Source organism: Sphaeramia orbicularis, chromosome 4 (genome assembly GCF_902148855.1).
Source record: "Sphaeramia orbicularis chromosome 4, fSphaOr1.1, whole genome shotgun sequence".
In the NCBI taxonomy this organism is placed as follows: Eukaryota; Metazoa; Chordata; class Actinopteri; order Kurtiformes; family Apogonidae; genus Sphaeramia; species Sphaeramia orbicularis.
The window spans coordinates 50,901,426-50,924,215 of NC_043960.1; the positions used below are offsets into that span (position 1 = coordinate 50,901,426).

The following is a 22,790-nucleotide window of genomic DNA, read 5'->3' on the forward strand; positions in this document are numbered from 1 at the left end:
TCAGCATACCACTGTATAATATACTGAAGTAACAAAAATACTTACCTCTACATTACTTTATAGTAGAATATGTAAAAATACTTAATACATTATTTTTTTAAGACTATATACTATTTGCCTGTTACAGACATAGATTTACTTGGGTGGATTTGTAATGACTGATCCTACCTTTCTTTTCTTTTCCAGATATGCCGGACACACCCATCCCTGTCGGGCAGGGTTAGTTTTTGTTGGTTTTGTCCGAATGAGCCATCGGTTGGGAAGGACAGAATCCAGGACCTCAACGTATTGGCCTTCTTTCAGAATGAAACTGTCCTTGTTTCCACTGTTTGGGCTGCAGTCAGCTCGCGCCACATATATTTCAAATGTCTGAAGAAATAATGATGGACAAACATTACATTATGTCAGATTCACAATATCAAATATTATTTTGTTAGGTTGCAATTCAAAGAAATCACATTATATTGTACACCACAGAAATAAATCAACAAATATGTCACATAAATCCATGATGTAGCAAAAGAACAAAGTAGTACCTCTTGTCTGTCCTCTTCCCCTTCGGACTCTGATCCGGAAACAGTACTTGCTAAAGGTGTGTGGGCACGATGGTGCTTAGGAGAAGGGGTCCTCATTTTGCCTTCATGAGCCCCTAACAAAGTAAATAGCAAGAATCCTTTCCCACATGTAATTTATATTTAAAAGTATTGTAAAACAACAAAAAAAAACAAACTTAAAATCAACAAAAAGAATTAACATTGCTCACCTTTGATTTTCAGCAGCTGCTTCAGAGGCAGTGGAGCTAGGATCTGTTCTTGTTCATCCTTGGCAGGTTCTTGGTCTGCAGATTTTGTCACTTCCCTATGAGATTATTCATAAATACAGTGTGTTGGTAGCGCAGTCATTATAATGTATTTAAAACCAAGACTAAAACTGAAACAGTCTTAAAACCTAAAATAAAAAAGTGTTAATAGTCCATGATGTCAAAGTATAAAAGGGCTTTACATAAAATATAAACTGAATAGACAATAATCCATCCATCCATTTTCTGAACCCACTTTATCCTCACTAGGGTCACGGGGGTCACTTGGAGCCTATCCCAGACAATAATATAACAGTAAATATCACTAAACTATTTCTGTGTCATCCTACGTTAGTAGCTTCAATAAATAAAGGCTGTCCTCACCTGAACACCTCAAACTAAACTTAAAACTGATACTAAATTCCTCTAAAAAATGTAAATAAATCTACTTGTGCATTTTAAATACAATTTAAATACATAGTGAAAGACTAAATATAACATATAATAGACATTTCAAAACTATAATATCATCAGTTGGTAAATTATTAACAGTAAATGCATTTACATCCAGCTGTTTTTATTCACGTGTTCAAGTTGTGTGTTAAAAACATGAGTAGAAATGCTGAGAAACTGAAAAACAAATATTGAAAGTATTGCTTGGGAGAGATGAAAAAGTTGCATCAGAATGGATACAGATTTAGCGAATAATCATGATGGTGTGGAACAATAAAGAGTAAGTAAAGCAATTTTCACAGAATTCAGACAAAAAAATGTCAGAAAGCCATGTTTGGTAAGGGCATTAATAAAACTGAATAGTTTTCAACATTATGATTCTGTTCAAGAAGCAAAAGCTAAAATAGCCTGAAGTTTTTGTCAAGACTCCTCTTATGTCTAAGAAAAACATAAGTTCAGTTGGTCAGCTCACATTTGGACAATACCAAAAATAGTTCCAATGTGTATCTCCGCATCATGTTCTAGCCAGAATCAATACCCAGTTGAATTTGCGAGGTTGTCAGGTTCTGCTGCTATGTTTGAGTCCTGTGGTCTTGATGCAGGAGATCAATCTCCTTATTTAGTCAGGTGGCTTAGTGAAATTACTGTTACTGGCTGGATAAAAGCACCATTTTTTGCACAATATGTCCCTCTCTATGAAAGTATATTAACCTAGGAGCCCCTGGAAATTTTTCTTCCAACATATTCAGTACCAGTGATATAGGTGAAAGAAAGGTTATTTTGTGAACCAAAGATCTATATATATATAACTGTGTTCTCGCCCACATGGGCAGTGCCTCCTTCAGGCTTGGGTCTTCTACCAGAGGCCTGGGAGCCGGAGAGTTCTGTGCAGGATTGTGCTCTTTAGAACATAGAGCTCAGATGTTATTTCTGGTATCTGCTGGAGCCATCCACTCAACTTAGGGTTGACTGCCCCTGGTGCCCCCATCACTATCGGTACCACTGTCACCTTCACATCCCACATTTTCTCTCCCCTTTATCTCCTCTTTCAGCCCTTAATATTTCGTGAGGTATTTCTTTCTGATGTGGCTATCACTTGGGATTGCTACATGTATCACTACCACTGTCTTCTAATGTTTATCGACCACCACTATGTCAGGCCGATTGGCCATCACCATCTTGTCAGTCTGGACATATATTGAATGACTTGTTCCAGTAGCCGATTTGACCTCAGGGTGTCCTGGTTCCTCAACACCTGAGGCGGACCTTGTTAACCTGCGCGGTACGTCCAAGCCAGTCTGCCTGATTTCTAGGTATTAGCATATAATGTAAAGGGCCTTGCCCAAAGGGCCCACCTGGATACATGTTTCGCTCCTGCTGGGATTCGAACCCCTGACCTTCTGCCCCAAAATTAGTGGTGAGCACTGAGCTATCCAGTCGTTGTTATATATATTATTTCTATCAGGCAGCATGACATGTATATCACAGTTAAAATGCGATATGCTTAATGCCAACTGCACAAATTAAAATCAGATTCAGCTCACTCAATTGCCTAAAAAATTACATATTGTCATCAGTTTTATTCTTGAGACTCCTGAAAAGCAATATTTGTTCTTAGATGCTGACCACATGAAGCTGTGTGTTTTGGGAGAAATTTTTGAAATGTCTTGTGGGCTCCTAGGCTAAAATCCTTTGTTAGATTCTGAAGAAACTTCATGCACAATATGATGCTTTAAGCCACCTGGTAACAAAAAATTTGAATAATGGCATTAAGCCACCTGACAAATAGGAGTGGGTGGTACTTTCACTGAAGGAAAATTCAATTAATTAAATGAAAGTCCATATATGACTTCCTATCAGTTATCAACCGGAACTACATTGATATCTGGAACCATTTACATGTTATAAACCATCAAAATATGGACCATTAAAAGTAAAAGCACATTTTTAATATTTCAAAAATTCATCAAAGAATTAAAAAATTGGAATTTCTCAAAACCGTGAAAAAAAAACTTTGTCGACATTGTTCAAAGGAAGGTACATATAAAATTTGAAATGAATCCAACCAGTAGTTTAGTCTGAGAAGATGTTTGAAGAAATTGCTAATGAAGACAAACAATGCCGGACACAGCACCTTCACAATAGCTCATGGCCTATCGGCCGGTGAACTAATACATAGGAAAAAGACTGTCACAGATAACTGATGGTCAGTGCTCTTGAAATATACACAATGTAAACAAACACCAGAAATAATGTCTCAGGAACTCAAACACAAAAATCCCTCATTACCAACAGGGACAATAACACAGTCTTCATCGGGGCCTCTTATATCAACCAACTGCTCAGGATGAAGAGGTAAAGAACCAACACTTAATATTTGTACAATATGAATGATACACAAGCATGTAAACCTGGAGTTTCATTTTCCAACAATTTCCAATAATTTGGTTAAATTATGCATTACACTGTCTACTGAAACATGCAAGACAAAACAAATACTTGACCTTGGTGAAGCTTGGAGTGTCTCCACAGGTTCCATTATATCTGGTGCGGTTTCATAATCAGAGGGACTGGACACTATTGAAAGTAAAGGTTTAATAATGAAAATAATATCATATGTAAAAACAAAGCATTTAGCCTGAAGTGACAGTAGAACTGAAACTATTAATCAGCTAAATGACTCAAATGGATAACAAAAAGAAAAAAAAATTAGATTATAATTTTACTGAACTGAAGCTTCGTTTCTTTAATTTTGCTGCTAAACATCGGTTTCACTGTTGTTTCACGTAGACGCTTATTGTGATGCACATGACGCCAGGATCAACACAAAGAACATGGAGCGAAGCTCAGAAGAGACAGGGACCAAAAAGAAGGAAAATGTCTACAAAATACAAAATAACAAAATACTTACAAATATTAGTCTTTATTTTTTTAAGTTGTATGTTAGTTCTATCTTAAATTCTTTAATTGTTATATATTGTTATTATTGTTATAATTGTGTGTGTGTGTGTGTGTGTGTGTGTGTATATATATATATATATATATATATATATATATGAATATACAGGGTGTCCCATAAGTCTCCATACATAGGAGACATAATACATTCCATACATATATGGTTCTAACATGTATTTCTTTATATTTCTTCTTTATAGTTCTTCAGCAGACACGCATTAAAATGTGTTCCCGACAAAATGGCAGTCATATAGAGCATATTATATAAATAAAAATGGTTTATGTCAAGAAACGTTTATTTTTCCTATGTATGGAGACTTATGGGACACCCTGTATATATATATATATATATATATATATATATATATACACACACACACACACACACACACATATATTAATCATGATTAATTGCATAATTATATGGAGGGGGTTACCGGCATCAACAGTGTGCGTTGCCTTTAAGTGATATTTCAGACTCAAAGTACTCCGGTGATAAAAAAACAATTCCACATTGCAGTGCTTACAAACAACTTTGGCCCTCTCAACCCCACCATCTGAAGACATTTAAAATGAAAATGTCCATGTAAAAGACCAGTACTTTTCTCCATGTTTATGTCCCCACCAGTTTATTTCCAGTTGTGAGTGATTGACAGGAGTCTTAAGCCCACTAATAAGTACTAATACTAATAAGCCCAATAATACGGGATGTTCAGTTGTTAAAAGTAAGCAAAGGGGGCCCTCTAGCGGTCGGAACACATTGCACTAATGTACATTTTGTACTTGCGGTGTTACTGTAGCCAGTTCGAACATTTGAAGGAACTAACAGACACGTTTCTTTCACTCTGTTTGTATGGCCCGAAAAACGTTTGCCTGTGAGTATTTTATGTTCAGTTGTAAGAATGAATAGTAAAAAGTATCTCTGATGTGAACCTTTGTTGCTGGATAAAAAGACATTGTAAATCTTAAATTAATCTGTAAATGCAAATTGTTAGCGTGTCTATGGATTTTCCCATTCAAGTTAGCATCGAGCTAGCGGTCTTTTCCCCATTCATTTAAATGTATAATGGCATGTAAATGTACTAAGGCAATGAACATAACTGAGACATATTTTGTATGTATGTTGCAGTTTTACAGTGAGTCTCAAGTAAAGATAGAAGTTTTCAGCGTCCAGCTTTTCTTGTTAAACCTGCTGTCTATCTGCCGAGCTAATCACTACACGCACACAAGCAGGGGTAGAATAATATGAGTTATAATAAAACGGCATTAATGTGAGATAAAAAAAAAAAAATTGTCGGCGTTATTTAATGAATGCATTAACGTGGTAATAACGCATTAACTTGCCCAGCCTTAATATATATATATATATATATATATATATATACACACACACACACACACACACTGTTATTGTTATTTCTTTATAGATATTTTTTTTAATATATACTTTTACTCTTATACTTTTTGTGGTTGTTTCAGCTGGTTCTGGAATAAAGTGTTCATTTTCAGAAATGGCTTTTTCAGATTTTTATCTTTTTTTTCCACCTGTTGAAATAATGAACAATCTATTGAACAAAATATTCAATGGATTAATTAATTACAAAAAATAATGGACAGCTGCAGCTCTAGATGACAGTGTGACTCACTTGAGCTGGCTATGACTGAAGATCTTCTGTCCTCATGTAGGTTAATTTGAGTGTCCTGCTCCGTTAGGTTGTAAGCCTCCCACAAAGAGACACTCACACTTTCTACATAGGTTGTAGTTTCTGTGACTGGAGCTGGTTCCGGGGCTTGAGTTTGAGGCTGGGTTCTGGTTGGGTTCTCAGGCTTTACTGGGGCAAGCTGTAGGGGAGTTATGGCTGCAAGAGGTGGGTGTACAGGTTTTTGAACCACTGGAGCTACAGGCTGCTGAGGCTGTACAACTGTTACGTTTCCATTGTAGGAGGTCACGCCAAACTTATTCACTGCTTCACAGGTGTAGATGCCACTATCTTTAATCCTCATGCTGGTAATTACCAGTGTGCAAACACCAGTCTCTGCCGTCTTAACGTGGCATCTATTGTCATTAGCGATTGGTTGTCCGCCTTTCAACCAGCGCACCGTACTGGGTTTTCCTTCGACAACACATGTGAGGCTGAGCGTGCCGTGAAGATCTACATTCTGGTTCTTGAATACCTCTTTGAAGACAGGTCGCATTTCTTTTCGGGTTTTGTAGCCTTTGAACGCTGCTTGGATCTTCACTGCAGCATCTTGCATTTGTGGTTCATCCTCAATGGCCAAGCTCTCACTAGAGGGCTGGTCATTCTGCAGGACTTCAGGATGAAGTGGGCCAGTGACTTTGGTTGAATCCTCAACAAAAGAACTAAGAGCCTGAATACTGTCCACTGTTATTTCAGTCAAAGCCTCTGAGAAGGTTTCATCTTCAGAAATATAAAGCAGAGGGATGTCCTCTGTCACCTTTGGTGTCTGTTGTCCTGCTTCTCTTCTCATTGGTTCTACTTGGCCTATGTCAAGCTCTTTTCTCATCGGTTTTACTGGTTGTTTGAGTGGCTGTTTGATGTTTGACTCCTTCTGTGAGACTTTCCCTGGTTGTTTCTCCTTCTGAGCTACTTCTGTCATCATTAATTGCTGGTCATTCTGAAATATGGGTTTCTCTTCAGCCTCCGTCTTCAAAGGTTTTACTGGCTGATCAGCTGTCACTTTCACTGTACATGTTGTCAGTTCATCTTGATCAGTCTCAGTGTCTCTTGATGATTGTCTTCCCATCCCCTTAGCTTTGCTTTTTGTCCTCATGGGTGCTTTTGGAGGGACCTCTTTTTCTTCTCTTATCTCTTTTATTGGGTTTTGTTCTACCAGTTCTCTGGATTGTTGGGTATTTTCCATATGCCTGACGGGAGTCAGTGGTGTCAGGGTTTTTTTCTCCCTCTCTGCTTCAGTAGATATTTGCTTTTGCTTCATACCATCTCTATTTTCTCCTTTATAATCATTAATCATAGGCTTGATTTGTTGAATAACCTCCTCAAGTTCTTTTCTGACATCCTTTAGTGGTTCTTTGACCCCTGTTACCTTTCCTTTAGACCTTACCGGTGGTTTCAATTGCTCCTCTTTGGTCTCATCTGCATTATTTTCTTCCACTTTCAACTTCAGCTCTTGCTCCTTCATAGTTTCTTTCCCAACAATCTTTTCTTGTGGTGTTATAGTTGGTTTTTCTTTCTCAGTGTTCGTCCACAGGACTTTGTCTGGTTTGCACACCTTTTTCTCAACTTCACTTGTTTTCTGTTTCTCATGTCGTTTCAGGCTCCGTTCAGCTTCAGTGTCCTTTTCTGGGTATAATAATGGGTGTTTCTCTTGTTCAGTCACAACCTCAGTAGGATCTTGGACTAACTCACTTACTTTATGGTCAACCTTTATTAATTTTTCCACTTTCATTTCTGGTTGTTTGTTTTCCATACCAACTTCATCCTCTGTTTCCAAAGGTCTGACTAACTTGCCCACTCTCCCATCAACCTTATTTTCCTTCTCTAGTAGTTTTATAGGTTTATCACCTTCCTTGTACACTGCATCATCTTTATGCTTTTTTAAGTCCAGTTCATGAATATTGTGTGAAACATCAAGGTTTTTTTCTGGAGCTTGCACAGATTGAATGCACTCTTGGTCTTTTGTCTTATCTCTCAGTACTGATTGTATTGGATGTTTTAAGTCAAACGTCAGCTCCATGTCTTTTTCTGAGTTCGTAATAGACGCTTTTCTCATCCTCTTTTTAGGCTCTGGAGGAACAGGTTTTGCCTCTGGAACGTCGGGCCTCTCGTCTTCTGATGTATACGTCACTTTGGAAGCAGAACCCTTTGAACGAGGCCGTGCTGTGGGAAGCTCTGCCTTCAGTGTTGTAGATTGTGCTAGACAAGAAAAAGAGTCAAGATGTTACTGACAAATGATTTAAATGTGGCAAAAAAGGAATGTGAACACCTTTTTTGTATCCTGGCCTATGAAAATACACACACCTGTCACTGTCACATTTGCAGTGGTTTCTGCACTTTGCACTTGACATGTGTAGCTGCCACTGTCTTCAGGTTTGAGATCCTTAATGTGGAGGTGAACAATGCAGCCATCTTGTTTCATTTCATACTTGCTACTGGGTCTCAATGGCAGCTTGTTCATCTTCCACTGGACTGACCCTCTAGGCTTAGACAGTTCACAGCACAGAGATGCTGAACCTCCTTCCTCAGCCTTGACATGTTGGAGCTCTTTCCTGAAGAATGGAGGAAGCTCTAGAACAGAATTGAAAAGGAAATGCGAAGTGTGAAAATGGTCTTTTTGACATCTGCTGGTCCAAAGGCCACAATAAGACTTGTAAAACCATACAACTTCTGAGAAATATTGGTGGATAGTAAGACATAAAAACAAAGAAAAGTAATTTGGCATGCCGGAATTAATGCAAGAGAGGTAGTGATCAGCCATAACATAATGCCCGGTAACAGATGAAGTAATAATGTTGAATATGTCAATACAATGACCCTTTTCAGTGCATTCAATGTATTAGGCAGCAAGTGAACATGTAACCCGGGTGATTTTCAAGGTTCTCTCTCTCCCTGTGCCTTTTTCTGTTTTTGCACTGTATATCCTAAATCTAACGTATCACAAGATTTCATAGCGTACCGTGAGATTATGTAGTGTACCGCAAGATTGCATAACATTCTGTGAGATTTGCGGCGGGACTTCTAGTTCCGCTTAGCATATATAGTATCACATGGCTCACACTCAGGTGTGTGTGGGAGCCATTGGGAACAGAGCTGCTACAGGTAGGCCTCAAGCCTCTACAAACTTAGTTACCAAGGCCCAGACTTTGAGTCCAAACTCATCAAAGAGCTCTGTGACGTTGCTGGCATAAAGAAGAGTCGAACCACTCTGTACCACCCACTGGGAAATCCAGTCGAACGCTTTAACTGCACTCTACTTAGTATGCTCGGGACCTTGGAGAACAAGCAGAAGTCAAAATGGTGGGAGTATGTCAAGCCTTTGGTGCATGCATACAACTGCACGAGAAATGAGGTGACGGGGTTCATGCCCTACGAGCACCTGTTTGGTCGCTGTCCTCGTCTTCCCATTGACTTAGCTTTTGGGTTGCCTGTTAGAGAAGCACCATCTATCTCTCACTTGCAATAGGTTAAGAATCTATGATTATGTCTTTAAGAGAGCTACAAACTAGCATCTGAGACTGCAAAGTGACACCTTGTAGTCTTGAGATTGGTGTTTGAATCCTGGTTTGTATGGCACGGTATAGCATGGTTCACACTCAGGTGTGTGTGGGAGCCGCTGGGAACGGAGCTGCTGCAGGTAGGCCTCAAGCCTCTTTAAACTTAGTTACCAATTGTTCAAAGTGTTTATACTGACTGATATGCCTCTCAACTTTTAGACACCTCTACCGCTGCTTTGTGAACATTGTGTGGACGGGCTGAGTGTTTAAAAGAGGGAGCTGGTGACTCACTTTCAACAGTCGTTTGTCGTTTGCTAGCATGCTAGCGGTAGCCTCCGGTTTAATTGTGCTCGGCCTTGACAATGTTAATTGGTGCTGGCACTAACTACGCTTGTCCATCCTAATTAAAGTAGATATTATTGCTGCTAAACGATCTTATTGATTATTGGAGTCAAATCATAGTTCTTCTGTCACTAGCCTATTACTCTCTATAACACAATTATTACCATAAGCATCTACATCATATATGCTACAAACATATAGTTCTCAAGATTCATGTGTAAGAAACAAAAGAGCAAGCATAAAGATCTTACTGACTTTGACCATGGCCCAATTGTGATGGTCAATTGACTGGGTCAGAACATGTCCAAAACTGCAGGTGATGTAAGGTGTCCCCCGTCTGCACTGAATAATACCGTACCAAAATTGGTTTTAAGTGAAGGACAACCAGTTCTCAACCCAGCTGAGTATCCATGGAAACAAACCATTATTAGCACTTGTCTAATGTGGTTCAGCTTTCACTGGCAAAACAGCTCTGTCCTGGACTCCACAAGACCTCTGAAGATGTCCTGTGGTTTCTGGTTCAAACACATCATCATATCCCTTAAGTCCTGTGATATGGGGAGCTCTGTAAATCGGATTTGTTTTCCAAGCACATCCCACAGATACTTGATTGAACTGAAATTGGGTTGTCCTTCACTTTAAGTTATCAAGCTTAGCCAATGAATGCCCTTTGACCAGCCTTCAGTCATTACAAGGGTATTCTTCCAATTGGTAGAATTATCAGCTTACATACTGTGGTAAGTATTGATCAATATGGAGAAAAATCTTGTGATATTTTTTGCTTATCACTCTGCCCTAAGTAGATGTGTGGAAAAATCAATGGAAAGTGCCAGTGTCTGAGAAAGAAAGTATGCTGATGGTAAAAAAAAACAAAAAAAAAACCTGCAATAAAAATGTCTGGATGCACAAACCTTTCACTGACACAGTTGCTGTGGTCTCTGCACTTCCTGCCTGACAGGTATAGCTGCCTTTGTCCTCCACTTCAAGATCCTGGATGTGGAGCTGAACCAGGCAGCCATCCTGTTTCATTTCATACTTGCTGCTGGCTCTTAGTGGCAGCTTGTTCTTCTTCCACTGTACTGACACTCCAGGTTTGGACAATTCACAGTACAGAGTGGCTGAAGCCGCTTCTTCAACCTGCACATTTTGAAGTTCTGTCTTGAAAAATGGAGCCAGCTCTAGAAAAAATAGTTGTGAGAAAGAGTAACTGCCAACCTTAAGCATGGAAAAAGACATGCTAAAAAATACATTGGATTTGTAGGGTGTGTGACAATCACAGAAAATACCAGTATCTTAAATTACAAATATTATTTTTCTGAGACTGAGATTATGCAGATGCTATGTATATGCACTATTCAATCACAAACCTTTCACTGTGACAGTTGCAGTTGTTTCTATATTTGCTGTCTGACATGTGTAGCTCCCTTTGTCCTCTAGTTTAAGATCATTGATGTGGAGCTCAACAAGGCAGCCATCCTGTTTCATTTCATACTTCCTGTTGGCTCTCACTGGAAGCTTGTTCTTCTTCCATTGTACAGACATTCCTGGTTTAGATAGTTCACAGCAAAGACAGGCTGAACCTCCCTCCTCAGCCTCTACATTTTGTAGTCTATTCTTGAAGAATGGAGGAAGCTCTAAAAACAATAGGTGTGGAAAAACAACAACAGGAAATCTTAAGTTGGGAAATGGATAATTAATAACTTTGTAGTTTGTTTAAACATTTATTACATCAAGAGATTGAGAGATTATGCAGTAAATGTTTCCATGTATAAACCACCATACACACCTTTCACTGTGACAGCTGCTGTGGTCTCTTCACTTCCTACTTGACATGTGTAGCTGCCGCTGTCTTCAGGTTTAAGATCCTTGATGTAGAGTTCAATGATGCAGCCATCTTGTTTCATTTCATACTTCCTGTTGGATCTCAGAGGCACCCTGTTCTTCTTCCACTGTACCGACACTCCAGGTTTAGATAGTTCACCGCACAAGGATGTGGTTCCTCCCTCCTCAGCCTCTACACTCTGCAGATCCACCTTGAAGATGGGTGGGAGCTCTGGAAAAATTGGTAGATTGGAAAACAATAATTCCATCTTCACTGTTGAAGCGGCTGTGTTTATTACTGACCTGAATGTGGAAAACTGGTTTTGGTGAAACAAACACTATCAGTACTTTTTCATGCAATTAACAGTGATGATATTGGGGATGCAAGTTAACCACAGTACCAAGGTTGGAGTATGACAAAACTGTATATTTTCAATAAGTGTCTTTTTCCAGCAGTGATTGGTTCAGTACAATGACACACCTTTCACTGTCACAGCTGCAGTGGTCTCTTCACTTCCTATTTGACATGTGTAGCTGCCGCTGTCCTCTGGTTTAAGATCCTTGATGTGGAGCTGAACAATGCAGTTATCTTGTTTCATTTCATACTTCCTGCTGGCTCTCAGGGGCAGTCTGTTCTTCTTCCACTGTACCGATACTCCAGGGTTAGACAGTTCACAGCATAGAGAGATTATACTGCCCTCTTCTGCCTCCACATTCTGCAAATCTTTCTTGAAGAACAGTGGGTACTCTGTGAAAATGGACAAAGAAATAGCAAGTGTGTATGTTAAAGTAACAAGATGAAGGTTAAGAACTTCAAAAGAATGGTATTACATTAAAGGAGATAATACTTTGCTAAGTTTAGAAGAAAATCTGTCAATTCTAAAGAGGTTACGTAGATTACAATGTAGGATAAGGCAACTATTCAGATCAGATCTCATCATAGGTGGTAATGACAATAAAATGTTCTAAAACTGTAAGAACTGGCAACACAGATATGCAAATTCACACACCTATTACTGTCAGACTTGCAGTGGTCTCTACACTTCCTGCCTGACATGTGTAGCTGCCGCTGTCCTCAGCTTTGAGATCCTTAATATGAAGCTGTTGGAGGCAGCCGTCCTGTTTCAGTTCATATTTCCTGTTGGCTCTCAGTGGCAGTCTGTTCTTCTTCCACTGTACTGACACCCCAGGTTTGGACATCTTACAATACAGAGAAGCTGTACATCCCTCCTCAGCCTCTACACTTTGTAGTTCTTCCTGGATGTAAATTGGAAGTTCTAGGATGATGAGAGGATTGAAAAAGTGTATTATTTAAATAGTATCTTTAAACACGATAGCAAAATATCTCTGCCAGCTCATAATGTTCACGTTTGCATGGATTTCAGTCATGTGAAATGCAAACTACCAAGCAGACGCACCTTTTACTGTCACTGTTGCAGTGGTTTGTTCACCTCCGACTTGACAAGTATATCTTCCACTATCTTCAAGTTCAAGATCTTTTATGTAGAGCTGAGCAACACAGCCATCCTGCTTCATCTCATACTTGCTGCTGGCTCTCAGTGACAGTCTGTTCTTCTTCCACTGCACTGATGCTCCAACTTTAGACAGTCTACAGCACAGACGAGCTACACTTCCCTCCTCAGCCGTGATGCTCTCCAATTCTTCAGAAAACAGAGGGAGCTCTAGGAAAGAGGAAGAGGAGGATTTTAGTGTGAGCGAAATCACAATGGCATTCACAAACACATTTTAGAGCTTTTGCAGCTTAGTTATGTTTAATAGTCTTCTCAGAAAATATTATTTTCAGATCAAAAGAAATAAAAAAAAAAAAAAAAAAGTAAACTTGCCATCTATATTTCAAATGCATACCTTTCACTGTGACAGCTGCAGTGGTTTCTATATTTCCTGTCTGACATGTGTAGTTGCCTTTGTCCTCTGGTTTAAGGTCCCTGATATGGAGCTGAACCAGGCAGCCATCATGTTCCATCTCATACTTGCTCGTGGCTCTGAGTACCATCCTGTTCTTCTTCCATTGTACTGGTGCTCCTGGTTTAGACAGTTCACAGCACAGAGAGGCTGAACCTCCTTCTTCAGCATCTACACTCTGTAGTTCTTTCCTAAAGAATGGTGGAAGCTCTAGAGAAAATGGAACAGGAAAAACAGGAAGTATGGAAATGGTGTTTTAGACACATGCAGGTCCAAATGTCAAAACAAAATTTGTAAATGCAAATCACTGTGGTTTATTTAACATGGACACATAGACACACCTTTCACTGTGACAGCTGCTGTGGTCTCTTCACTTCCTACTTGACATGTGTAGCTGCCACTATCTTCAGGTGTGAGATCCTTGATATGGAGCTCAACGATGCAGCCATCTTGTTTCATTTCATACTTCCTGTTGGATCTCAGTGGAAGTCTGTTTTTCTTCCACTGTACCGACACTCCAGGTTTAGACAGTTCACAGCACAAGGATGTGGTTCCCCCCTCCTCAGCCTGTACACTCTGCAGGCTCACCTTGAAGAAGGGTGGGAGCTCTGGAAAAATGGGTACAGTTTGAAAAAAAATAATTCCATCTACACTGTTGAAGCGGCCGTGTTTATTACTGACCTGAATGTGGAAAACTGGTTTTAGTAAAATAAACAGTATCAGTACTTTTTCATGCAATTAACGGTGGTGATATTGAGGACTCAAGTACCAAGGTTAGACAATCACAAAATTGTATATTTTTGATAAGTGTCTTTTTCCAGCAGTGATTGGTTCAGTACAATGGTATACCTTTCACTGTCACAGCTGCAGTGGTCTCTGTACTTCCTATTTGACATGTGTAGCTGCCGCTGTCCTCTGGTTTAAGATCCTTGATGTGGAGCTGGACGATGCAGCTATCTTGTGTCATTTCATACTTCCTGCTGGTTCTCAGCGGCAGTCTGTTCTTCTTCCACTGTACTGAGGGCCATGGCTTGGACAGCTCACACTGCAGGGATGCAATACCTCCCTCATCGACCTCTATGCCTCGCAATTCTTTTTTGAAGACTGGAGGAAGTTCTGTGGGAATGTCAGTGTGTGAGATCAAGTTTGACATAGAAATACATACAGTAGAAGAGTGATCAGTACAGTGTCATATCTGCACTAACACAATAGCGTCAAACAAAACTGGCCCGCCACAGGGTCCAGTCCAGCCTGTGGGATGAATTTGTGAATTGAAATGCAAAATTACACTGAACATTTTAACAATCAAGGATGTCAAAACCATTTTAGTTCAGGGGCCACATATAGCCCCATTTGATCTCAAGCGGGTCAGACCAGTAAAATCATAATAACCTATAATGACTACTCGACAACTAAAAAAGTAAAATTACATGAAAATATAATCTCTTAAGAGAAGTAAATGTAATTTGACCAATATTCAGCCTGTGACTAAATGTTTTATGTATTTGTAGATACACTGTGATCTGTAAAGTTGTAATGTACATGTGTAAATGATAAACTGAGACAGAATATTGGTGAAATTGCATTTTTTAAGTTTGTAGATGTAAATATTTTTGTGATGTAATTTTACTTTTATTACTGTTGTTATTTTCTGGTCCAGCACATTTGAGATCATATCGGGCTGAATGTGGCCCGTGAACTAAAATGACATTGACAGCCCTGCACTAACATATTAACATATCCAGATCCACACACCTTTCACTGACACGGTTGCAGAGGTCTCTTCACCTCCTGCTTGACATGTGTAGCTGCCGCTGTCCTCCAGTTTCAGATCCTTGATGATAAGCTGGAGGAGGCAGCCATCCTGCTTAATTTCATATTTCCTGCTGGCTCTCAGTGGCTGCCTGTTCTTCTTCCACTGTATGGGCACTCCCAGTTTAGACAGTTCACAGTACAGAGACACTGCAGCGCCCTCCTCAGCCTCCACACTCTGCAGCTCCTCCTGGAAAAATGGTGGAAGCTCTGGAAAAGAAAAATAAATCAAACAGAACAGCAACTTTAAGTCCATCTTGTTCATTCTAATATCCCTGTGGAGTACCTGGACTCGTCAGTGTGTCCTGATCACATGACCAATTTAAAATTAATAGCAGCAAGACAGAGCCTCGCTGAGTTGCCGTTTCAACTTGTGTGGAAAATGCAGATGTCAAACTAATACTGTGAAGTCAATTGCGTTCAGAGGACAAGTAAAACCAGACTTATGATACACAGTAAAAACATAATTTTCAGTAATTGTCATCAAGTTTGGCGTGCGTTTGGCATAGGAAAAGATGGTAGAAAGTGGCTTTCAGGGGAAGTGCTTGCAAGCAGAAAGTGCTTCCATAAAAAACAAACATGTCACTGCGTTCCTATTGGTGGAAAAGTGCATCACCAGAAAAGTTGTGGAAGTAACAGCAACTGAAAAGAGACAGCAACAGAATTAGCGAATTTCAAGATTTCAGAGATTTGTGTATATTTAGTGTTTTTTGAGTGTATAATTAGTGAGTAGTACAGTGTGAGTGTCTAGTGTAGTTGTTGCGTATAGTTATAATAGTTGTATAGCTATAGTTTTCTGAGTTTTAAAAATAGTTAATTGAAAATGTTTGTCCATATTGTGACACTAGATTGTTTTGGAAATAGTTGTATATAGTTTTCCTAAAACAACAGAGGTATCGCCCGCATTTTCATTTAAATAGTAATATATAACTTTGTTATTTGCTAAATTTGGAATTATTGTTTTGAAGTTTTCTATTTATATGTTTATTCTCAGTTTCGGATTTCATGTTTTTTGTGTGATTTTAGGTTCAGTGTGTTAATACAGCATATCAAATGAAAAAAATAACTGTATAGTCACACAGGTGAGGTTGTGCTGAAAAAATCTTTACCAAACAAGGCAAGGAAAACAAACAGTTTTTTGATGAGAAATCTGAAGGCACAATTTGTTTTCAAAAATGACCAAGATGCACTCAGACTACAGAGGATTAAAAATGTTAACATAGATCCAACTTTCTTACCGGTTACAGTGAGTTTAGCACTGCTCTGTACATCTCCCGTATCACAGGTGTATGTGCCAGTGTCCAGTGGGTCCACATCGTAGATAAGCAGAAGGTTGAGCTTTCCCTCTTTGTAGATATTATATTTATCTCCATTTTGCAGAGGGATATGGTTGCGCCTCCAAACAACCGGGGTGGTAGAGTCAGAAGTTGTGCATGATAGAGTGGCCATCTCTCCCTCCATGATCATCACATCTTTGGGTTTCTCTTCGAATAAAACTGTAAAATGAAGTGGTATGCTTCTTTAGAACATCAAACTCAGAACTAATGGGACAGATTAAAAAATGGTATTAAAATATGCTCTAAGTTAGGGGTGTCAAACTCATGTTAGTTCAGGTTCTACATTCAGCCCAATATGACCTAAAGAGGATCAGATCAGTAAAATAATAACATATTAATTTATAAATAATGCTAGCTCCAAAGTTTTCTCTATGTTTTTGAGTGAAAAAAATAAAATTACATAATGAAAATGTTTACATCTACAAACTATGCTTAAAAAATGTGAACATGAACAACCTGAAATTTCTACAGAAAAATAAGTGCAATTTTAACAATATTCTGCTTTTTTATCATTTCCACATGTATATTACAACCTACAGATCACAGTGGACCTATAATACACAAAACATTTAGTAACAAGCAGAATATTGTTAAAATTGCACTTCTCTTCAGACACTTTTTAGGTTATTCACATTTTCTGTGAAAGGATAGTTTGGAAATGTAAATATTTTAAGGTCATTTTACTTTTTTACACTAAAACAAAGAGAACAATTTGAGAGAAAAATGTGAAGTTGTCATTATTTATAGGTTGTTATATGTATGTAGTATGTTATTGGTCTGATCTACTCGAGATCACATTGGTCTATATGTGGAACCTGAACTAAAATGCTTTTGACACTACAGACTGTGAATATTTTCAATTTTTGCATTTCACAATTTCATCCTACTGGCTGGATTAGACCCTTTAGTGGGACGGTTTTGGCCTGCTTGCGACATATTTGACACATTATTGTTATTTATAAATTATTACTACTTTACTCTTCAGTGCTACTTTTACTTATAATGTGCAACTTCCTGTTTTCACAACTGTTTTTATAGTTATCGTTACTACTATCTTCCATTTATCTTATAATTCTTCTTATATGTGCACATTCAGTGTGGTGCTGCTACTGGAACCTTAATCCTCATTTAAATTCAATCTAATCTAATCTAATCTAATCTGGGGTATCCCCTGAGGTATGTTTCCTTGTGACCCTGGCCCCTTTGCCTACCCTTTGGTTTAGGAACCACTAAGAGGTGAGCAGATGTCCTCTCCTCTCCAACCACAAACGCCACAGTGCCAGTCTCTTCGGGTGTCGTCATGGTGAGGACCAGACGGTGTTGGCGTCCACAGCACATCATCTGGTTCATCTCGTTCTTCTGCAGCGGGCTGGAGCCGAGCCACCAGACGCCCTCATTCACGTCTGAGTGGCTCAGCTCACAGGTGAAGACAGCGTCCTCTCCCGCTGACACTGTTACATCCTGCAGTTCTGTTACAATCTTCACGCGCTCTGTGGAGGAAGAGGGAGCTGGGTACAGCTCGATTTTTAGACAATGGTGTCTGGTAGATTTACAACAACTTAGCTGAAAAAAACCTGCTTATTTCACTCATTTGACATTTCTTATTTTAGTTATACATAGAGTATAGAGTACCAAATCAAATACAAAGGTCAACTATGGTGTCCACCTACCCCTCACAATCAACTTGGCGGTGGTCTTCTTGCCCCTGGTGATACAGCAGTACTCTCCGGCATCTTCCAGTTGCAGTTTCTTGATTTCCAGTGAATGTGTAGGGCCTTTCTTCTTTAAAATACACCGTCCTCCTTCTACAATTACTGTGTCATCCTTCTTCCAAGTGACTGGGACATTAGGACTGGAAATTTCACAAGAGAACAGCAGCGGTTTGCCCTCCATCACTGCCTGGTTCTCCAGCTCCTTTTCAAAGAACACAGATGCTGCCGCTAGGAAGACAGCATGAACACACAATTTGAGATTTCCAAACATGAAATATGAAATATTGTCTAATTATTGTAACACCTCCATATTAAGAAATTATGATCATGTGCCCCTGTGTCCTTAGTTGGCTAAAGGAAAAACTTTATACTAACAAATACAAGTGTATGATTAAAACATGACGATTAGCAGCATTGTAACAGATTTTTACTGGTATAATAGATTTGTGTTCAAAAAAGACATTTGGCAATATTCAATATCATTCAGTGAGTATTATGTGTTTTAAATTATTCAACCTGGATGATTAGTAAACTGAACATCAAAATCACAGTAAAATACAATGAACAAAAAAGTCTGGATCACAGAGCAACAAACTCAAAATCCTAATAAATTTATAACTGACAGTAACAGTTATTTTCTTTCACAGTGAGTATTTCCAGTTCATAATCCTAATATTAATTATGAACCACGATCTACGTTAACTTCTGGTGATACAGATAGTTTGTAAAATGTCATATTAGCACGGATGAATTATTGAGTTCATCAAATAAAAACATCTACACCTAAGTATTCAGGGAACATATGCCATAGTCATTGTGATTCAACACATTTTAAATACACTTCTCTTATTGTCATAAACACAGTTCAAACAAACTACAAGATTAGTGGAAGTGTTAAATAAAAATGGGATCAGTGATAAATCCGTAATTTGGCATCGTACAACAGCTGGTAAAGTTTGTAGAATTTAAGTTAAGTGCCACCACATCAGCACAATTCTGCAAATGCAGCGTCAAATGACAGAAATTGTACAGTGCAAATGAAAATGAATTCACTGTTTGATAAGAGTATTTTGCATAAAGACCAAAGACCACATCAACATCAACAACTTCCTAATTCTCAATGCACTATAAAACCTTGTGATAGACTTCTATGCTTTGGTGGGACAGTTGTAACTGTTTATTATGTTTTTGAATCCATCTCTAAATAACTTAATTTTAACTTTAATGAATATTTGAAAACTAAATAAAGACATTCAAAAGGCCATACTTTTGAATACAGAGAAAACATATAATAATGGGTATGGAATTATATAGAGGTCAGATTTTAAACAGAAAATGTAAGTAATTTTAAGACATTTAAGTGCATCCTATGTCAAAGATGAACACAACGTATGTCCGATACCTCTGACGTTGACTTCAGCCGTTGTCTTCTGCTCTCCGAAGACACAGCTGTACTCTCCCACATCCTCTGGCTGGATATTCCTGATGTTCATCTCAGCGACCTTTCCTGTCAGTTTCATCTGGTATCTCCCTCCATGATAGAGCTGGTCTTCCCCCTTCCACCACTGCACAGGCACCCCGGTCCTGGACAGTTCACAGTGCAGGGTCACGTTGCCTCCTTCAGCCGCCTCCTGGTTCTTCAGTCCCAGCTTAAACGTCAGGGGAATAGCTGCGTATTTGGGTATGAAAAACATCGGAAATCAGGACACTGATGTTTGATCATGTTAACCTCCATGCAGTGACAAAATGTAATAATCAGAATCGGAATACCTTATTAATCCCAGGGGGAAATTATTGGGCGTTACAGTTGCTATAATGAATACCTGCAGCTCGAGCACTTTTAGATCCTATTGCATAACTTAAAACATGTAAAATAAAATGAAAAAAGGAGTCCCATTATTGAAAAAAAATAGAACCAATGGCCCTGTAGCTTACCGGCCAAATTAAAAGCTTTGGAAAATGTATCCAGATGCCATTTATTATCACCCAGTTATGTGTATTAATTATATTACAGAGATAGCCCATGTTTGTGACATATTCCAATCAGATCTGTAAAAAATTCAAATTTCAACTTGATATCATTGATACTTACTGATTTATTGGATCAATCCACTTCCTATCTGTTATAATGGGAAAATTTTCTAAAGTCGCACCAAATCCAGAATCAGATCCGGATCGAAATAATTTCAATACCTTGTGTTGACATCATCATACAGAAGCTGTATACCAAGTTTGAAGTCAATCAGAACTGTAGTTTCAGAGAAGAAGACGACTGAAATTTTTTCCCCATAAGAGCCCATGTTAAATTTTCCATAAGTTCCCGGATCCAGAAGAAGATCCTGATCAGCAAGTGGCCATTATGTTTTGGTCATCTCCCCATCAGGGCTGTACTGTAGAAATTTCAACTTGATATCATTTATATTTACTGAGTTATTGCATCGATCCACTTCCTATCTCTTATAATAGGGAAATTTTTCAAAGTCGCACCAAATCCAGAATCAGATCCGGATCCAAATAATTTCACTAACTTTTGTTGACATCATCATAAAGGAGCTGTATACCAAGTTTGAACTCAATCGGAACTGTTGTTTCGGAGAAGAAAACGATTGAAATTTTTGTAACAGACGCCGCCGCCGATGGACGCCGCATGACGACAATAGCTTATGGCCTGTCGACCGGTAAGCTAAAAAAGTGTCCCATTATTTCAGGTTTTGTCTTACGTGTGATACTGATGTTGGCGGTGGTCTTGGTGTCTCCATATACACAGCTGTACAGTCCGCTGTCCTCCAGCTGGGAGTTTTTGATGGTCAGCTCCTTGACACTGTCTCGACTTTTAATCTGATACTTAAAGTTACTCTTGAGCAGTTCTTCTCCTTTCCTCCATTCCACAGCGAGGCCGGCCTTTGACAGTTCACAACTCAGCATCACGTTGTTCTCCTCCTCCACCTGCTGGTTCTTTAACTTGGTCTTGAACGTGACAGGAGGTGCTGCAAGGACAAGAATCAACAAGTACAGTGGATTGGTTTGGTTACAATCATCATTTTTATTATTTCACTCCTCAGTTTGAGCTGTAGGTCAAGTTTGGGCGGCCTTCTCTCTCTCTGTAAGGTCAAAATAAACACAGAATTTTACATAGAATGGCACCAAGGGTCTTTAATCCCTTTAGATACCCTCACATTCACTATGGGCAACAGCACAATATACCCAAAGGGCTCAGTTACTTACAATTGGTATTAGCTCTGTCTGCCAATCATGGAAAATGTAGTTTTACTTATTGCGTGCAACTTGGAATTAGAATTTAGATTTTTTATTTCACTGTATTTTAGCTTTTAGTTGATTCATTTCGTTCATATTTTAATTGATTCAGTTATTTTTAAAGCGTACCAGTCATGTTTATCACTCAGCTTCATTGTCATTCAATCAATGGTATGATAGAACGAAACATACAGTTGTCTAGGTCTCTGTTTTTGTAACATGAGAAAGATAAAAAGATGAAATCTAAAATAAAATATATAAAAAGTAAATAGGATAGAATAAAAACTACCATAAAATATGCAAAAAAAAAAAACAAACTTCTTAATATGTACAACATTACACAGTATGCAGCAACAGTACAGTTGTCATACAGTTTATGATATTAATTGTGCTTTTCGTATCACTTATAAGAGAGGTGCAAATTCAGTCAAAATCTCCAGGGGAGCAGCCATTGGCTGTAAGTGACATACCATTGTTGTTTGCAGGTGATCAATATGAGTAAACAAGCAGCCGTCAGTCAGATAGATTGAGATATATAGGTGGCCTTTAGATTTGTTATTTTTGGAGCATTGAAATGAACATGCATATTTATTTCTCAGTCTCTTTTCTTCAGATACAATGAGAAAATACAGGAAATATGTGCACGGTTTTAAGACACAAAAAATGGAACTAAATGGGTTCTAAAGATTAAAGTCAGTATTCTCCAATCCTCCCCAATGGCTGTGCGAAGTTGCTGGATATTGGCAGGAACTGGAATGCTCTGTGGTATACGCTGATTGAGAGCATTCCAAAAATACTCAATGGGTGACATGTCTGGTGAGTATGCTGGCCATACAAGAACTGGGATGTTTTCAGCTTCCAGGAATTGTGTACAGATCCTTGCAGCATGGGGCCGGGCATTATCATGCTGCAACATGAGGTGAGGATGAATGGCACAACAATGGGCCTCAGGATCTTGTCATGGTATCTCTGTGCATTTAAAACGCTATCAATAAAATGCACCAGTGTTTGTTGTCCATAACATACGCCTGCCCATACCATAACCCCACCCTCATGGGCCACTCGATTCACAATGTTGATATCGGAAAACCGCTCACCCATACAATGCCATACACACTGTCTGCCATCTGCCCTGTACTGTGAAAACCGGGATTCATCCATAAAGGGAACGCCTCTGCAAAGTG

General features: G+C 38.9%; 1 protein-coding gene across 1 annotated transcript in view; it reads right to left on the reverse strand.

The window, feature by feature from the left end:
* The window catches only part of obscna (obscurin, cytoskeletal calmodulin and titin-interacting RhoGEF a), a 147,574-nt gene that overhangs the window by 62,781 nt on the left and 62,003 nt on the right, over positions 1-22,790 (reverse strand). Inside the window, 21 exon segments of the mRNA XM_030131617.1 lie at positions 169-369; positions 537-649; positions 764-858; positions 3,757-3,829; positions 5,857-8,106; positions 8,212-8,478; positions 10,658-10,924; positions 11,114-11,380; positions 11,533-11,799; positions 12,049-12,315; positions 12,578-12,844; positions 12,986-13,249; positions 13,434-13,700; positions 13,832-14,098; positions 14,340-14,606; positions 15,246-15,512; positions 16,541-16,798; positions 17,851-18,129; positions 18,310-18,579; positions 19,754-20,020; positions 21,072-21,338. Of these exon segments, the coding sequence (XP_029987477.1) occupies positions 169-369; positions 537-649; positions 764-858; positions 3,757-3,829; positions 5,857-8,106; positions 8,212-8,478; positions 10,658-10,924; positions 11,114-11,380; positions 11,533-11,799; positions 12,049-12,315; positions 12,578-12,844; positions 12,986-13,249; positions 13,434-13,700; positions 13,832-14,098; positions 14,340-14,606; positions 15,246-15,512; positions 16,541-16,798; positions 17,851-18,129; positions 18,310-18,579; positions 19,754-20,020; positions 21,072-21,338 (7,007 nt within the window).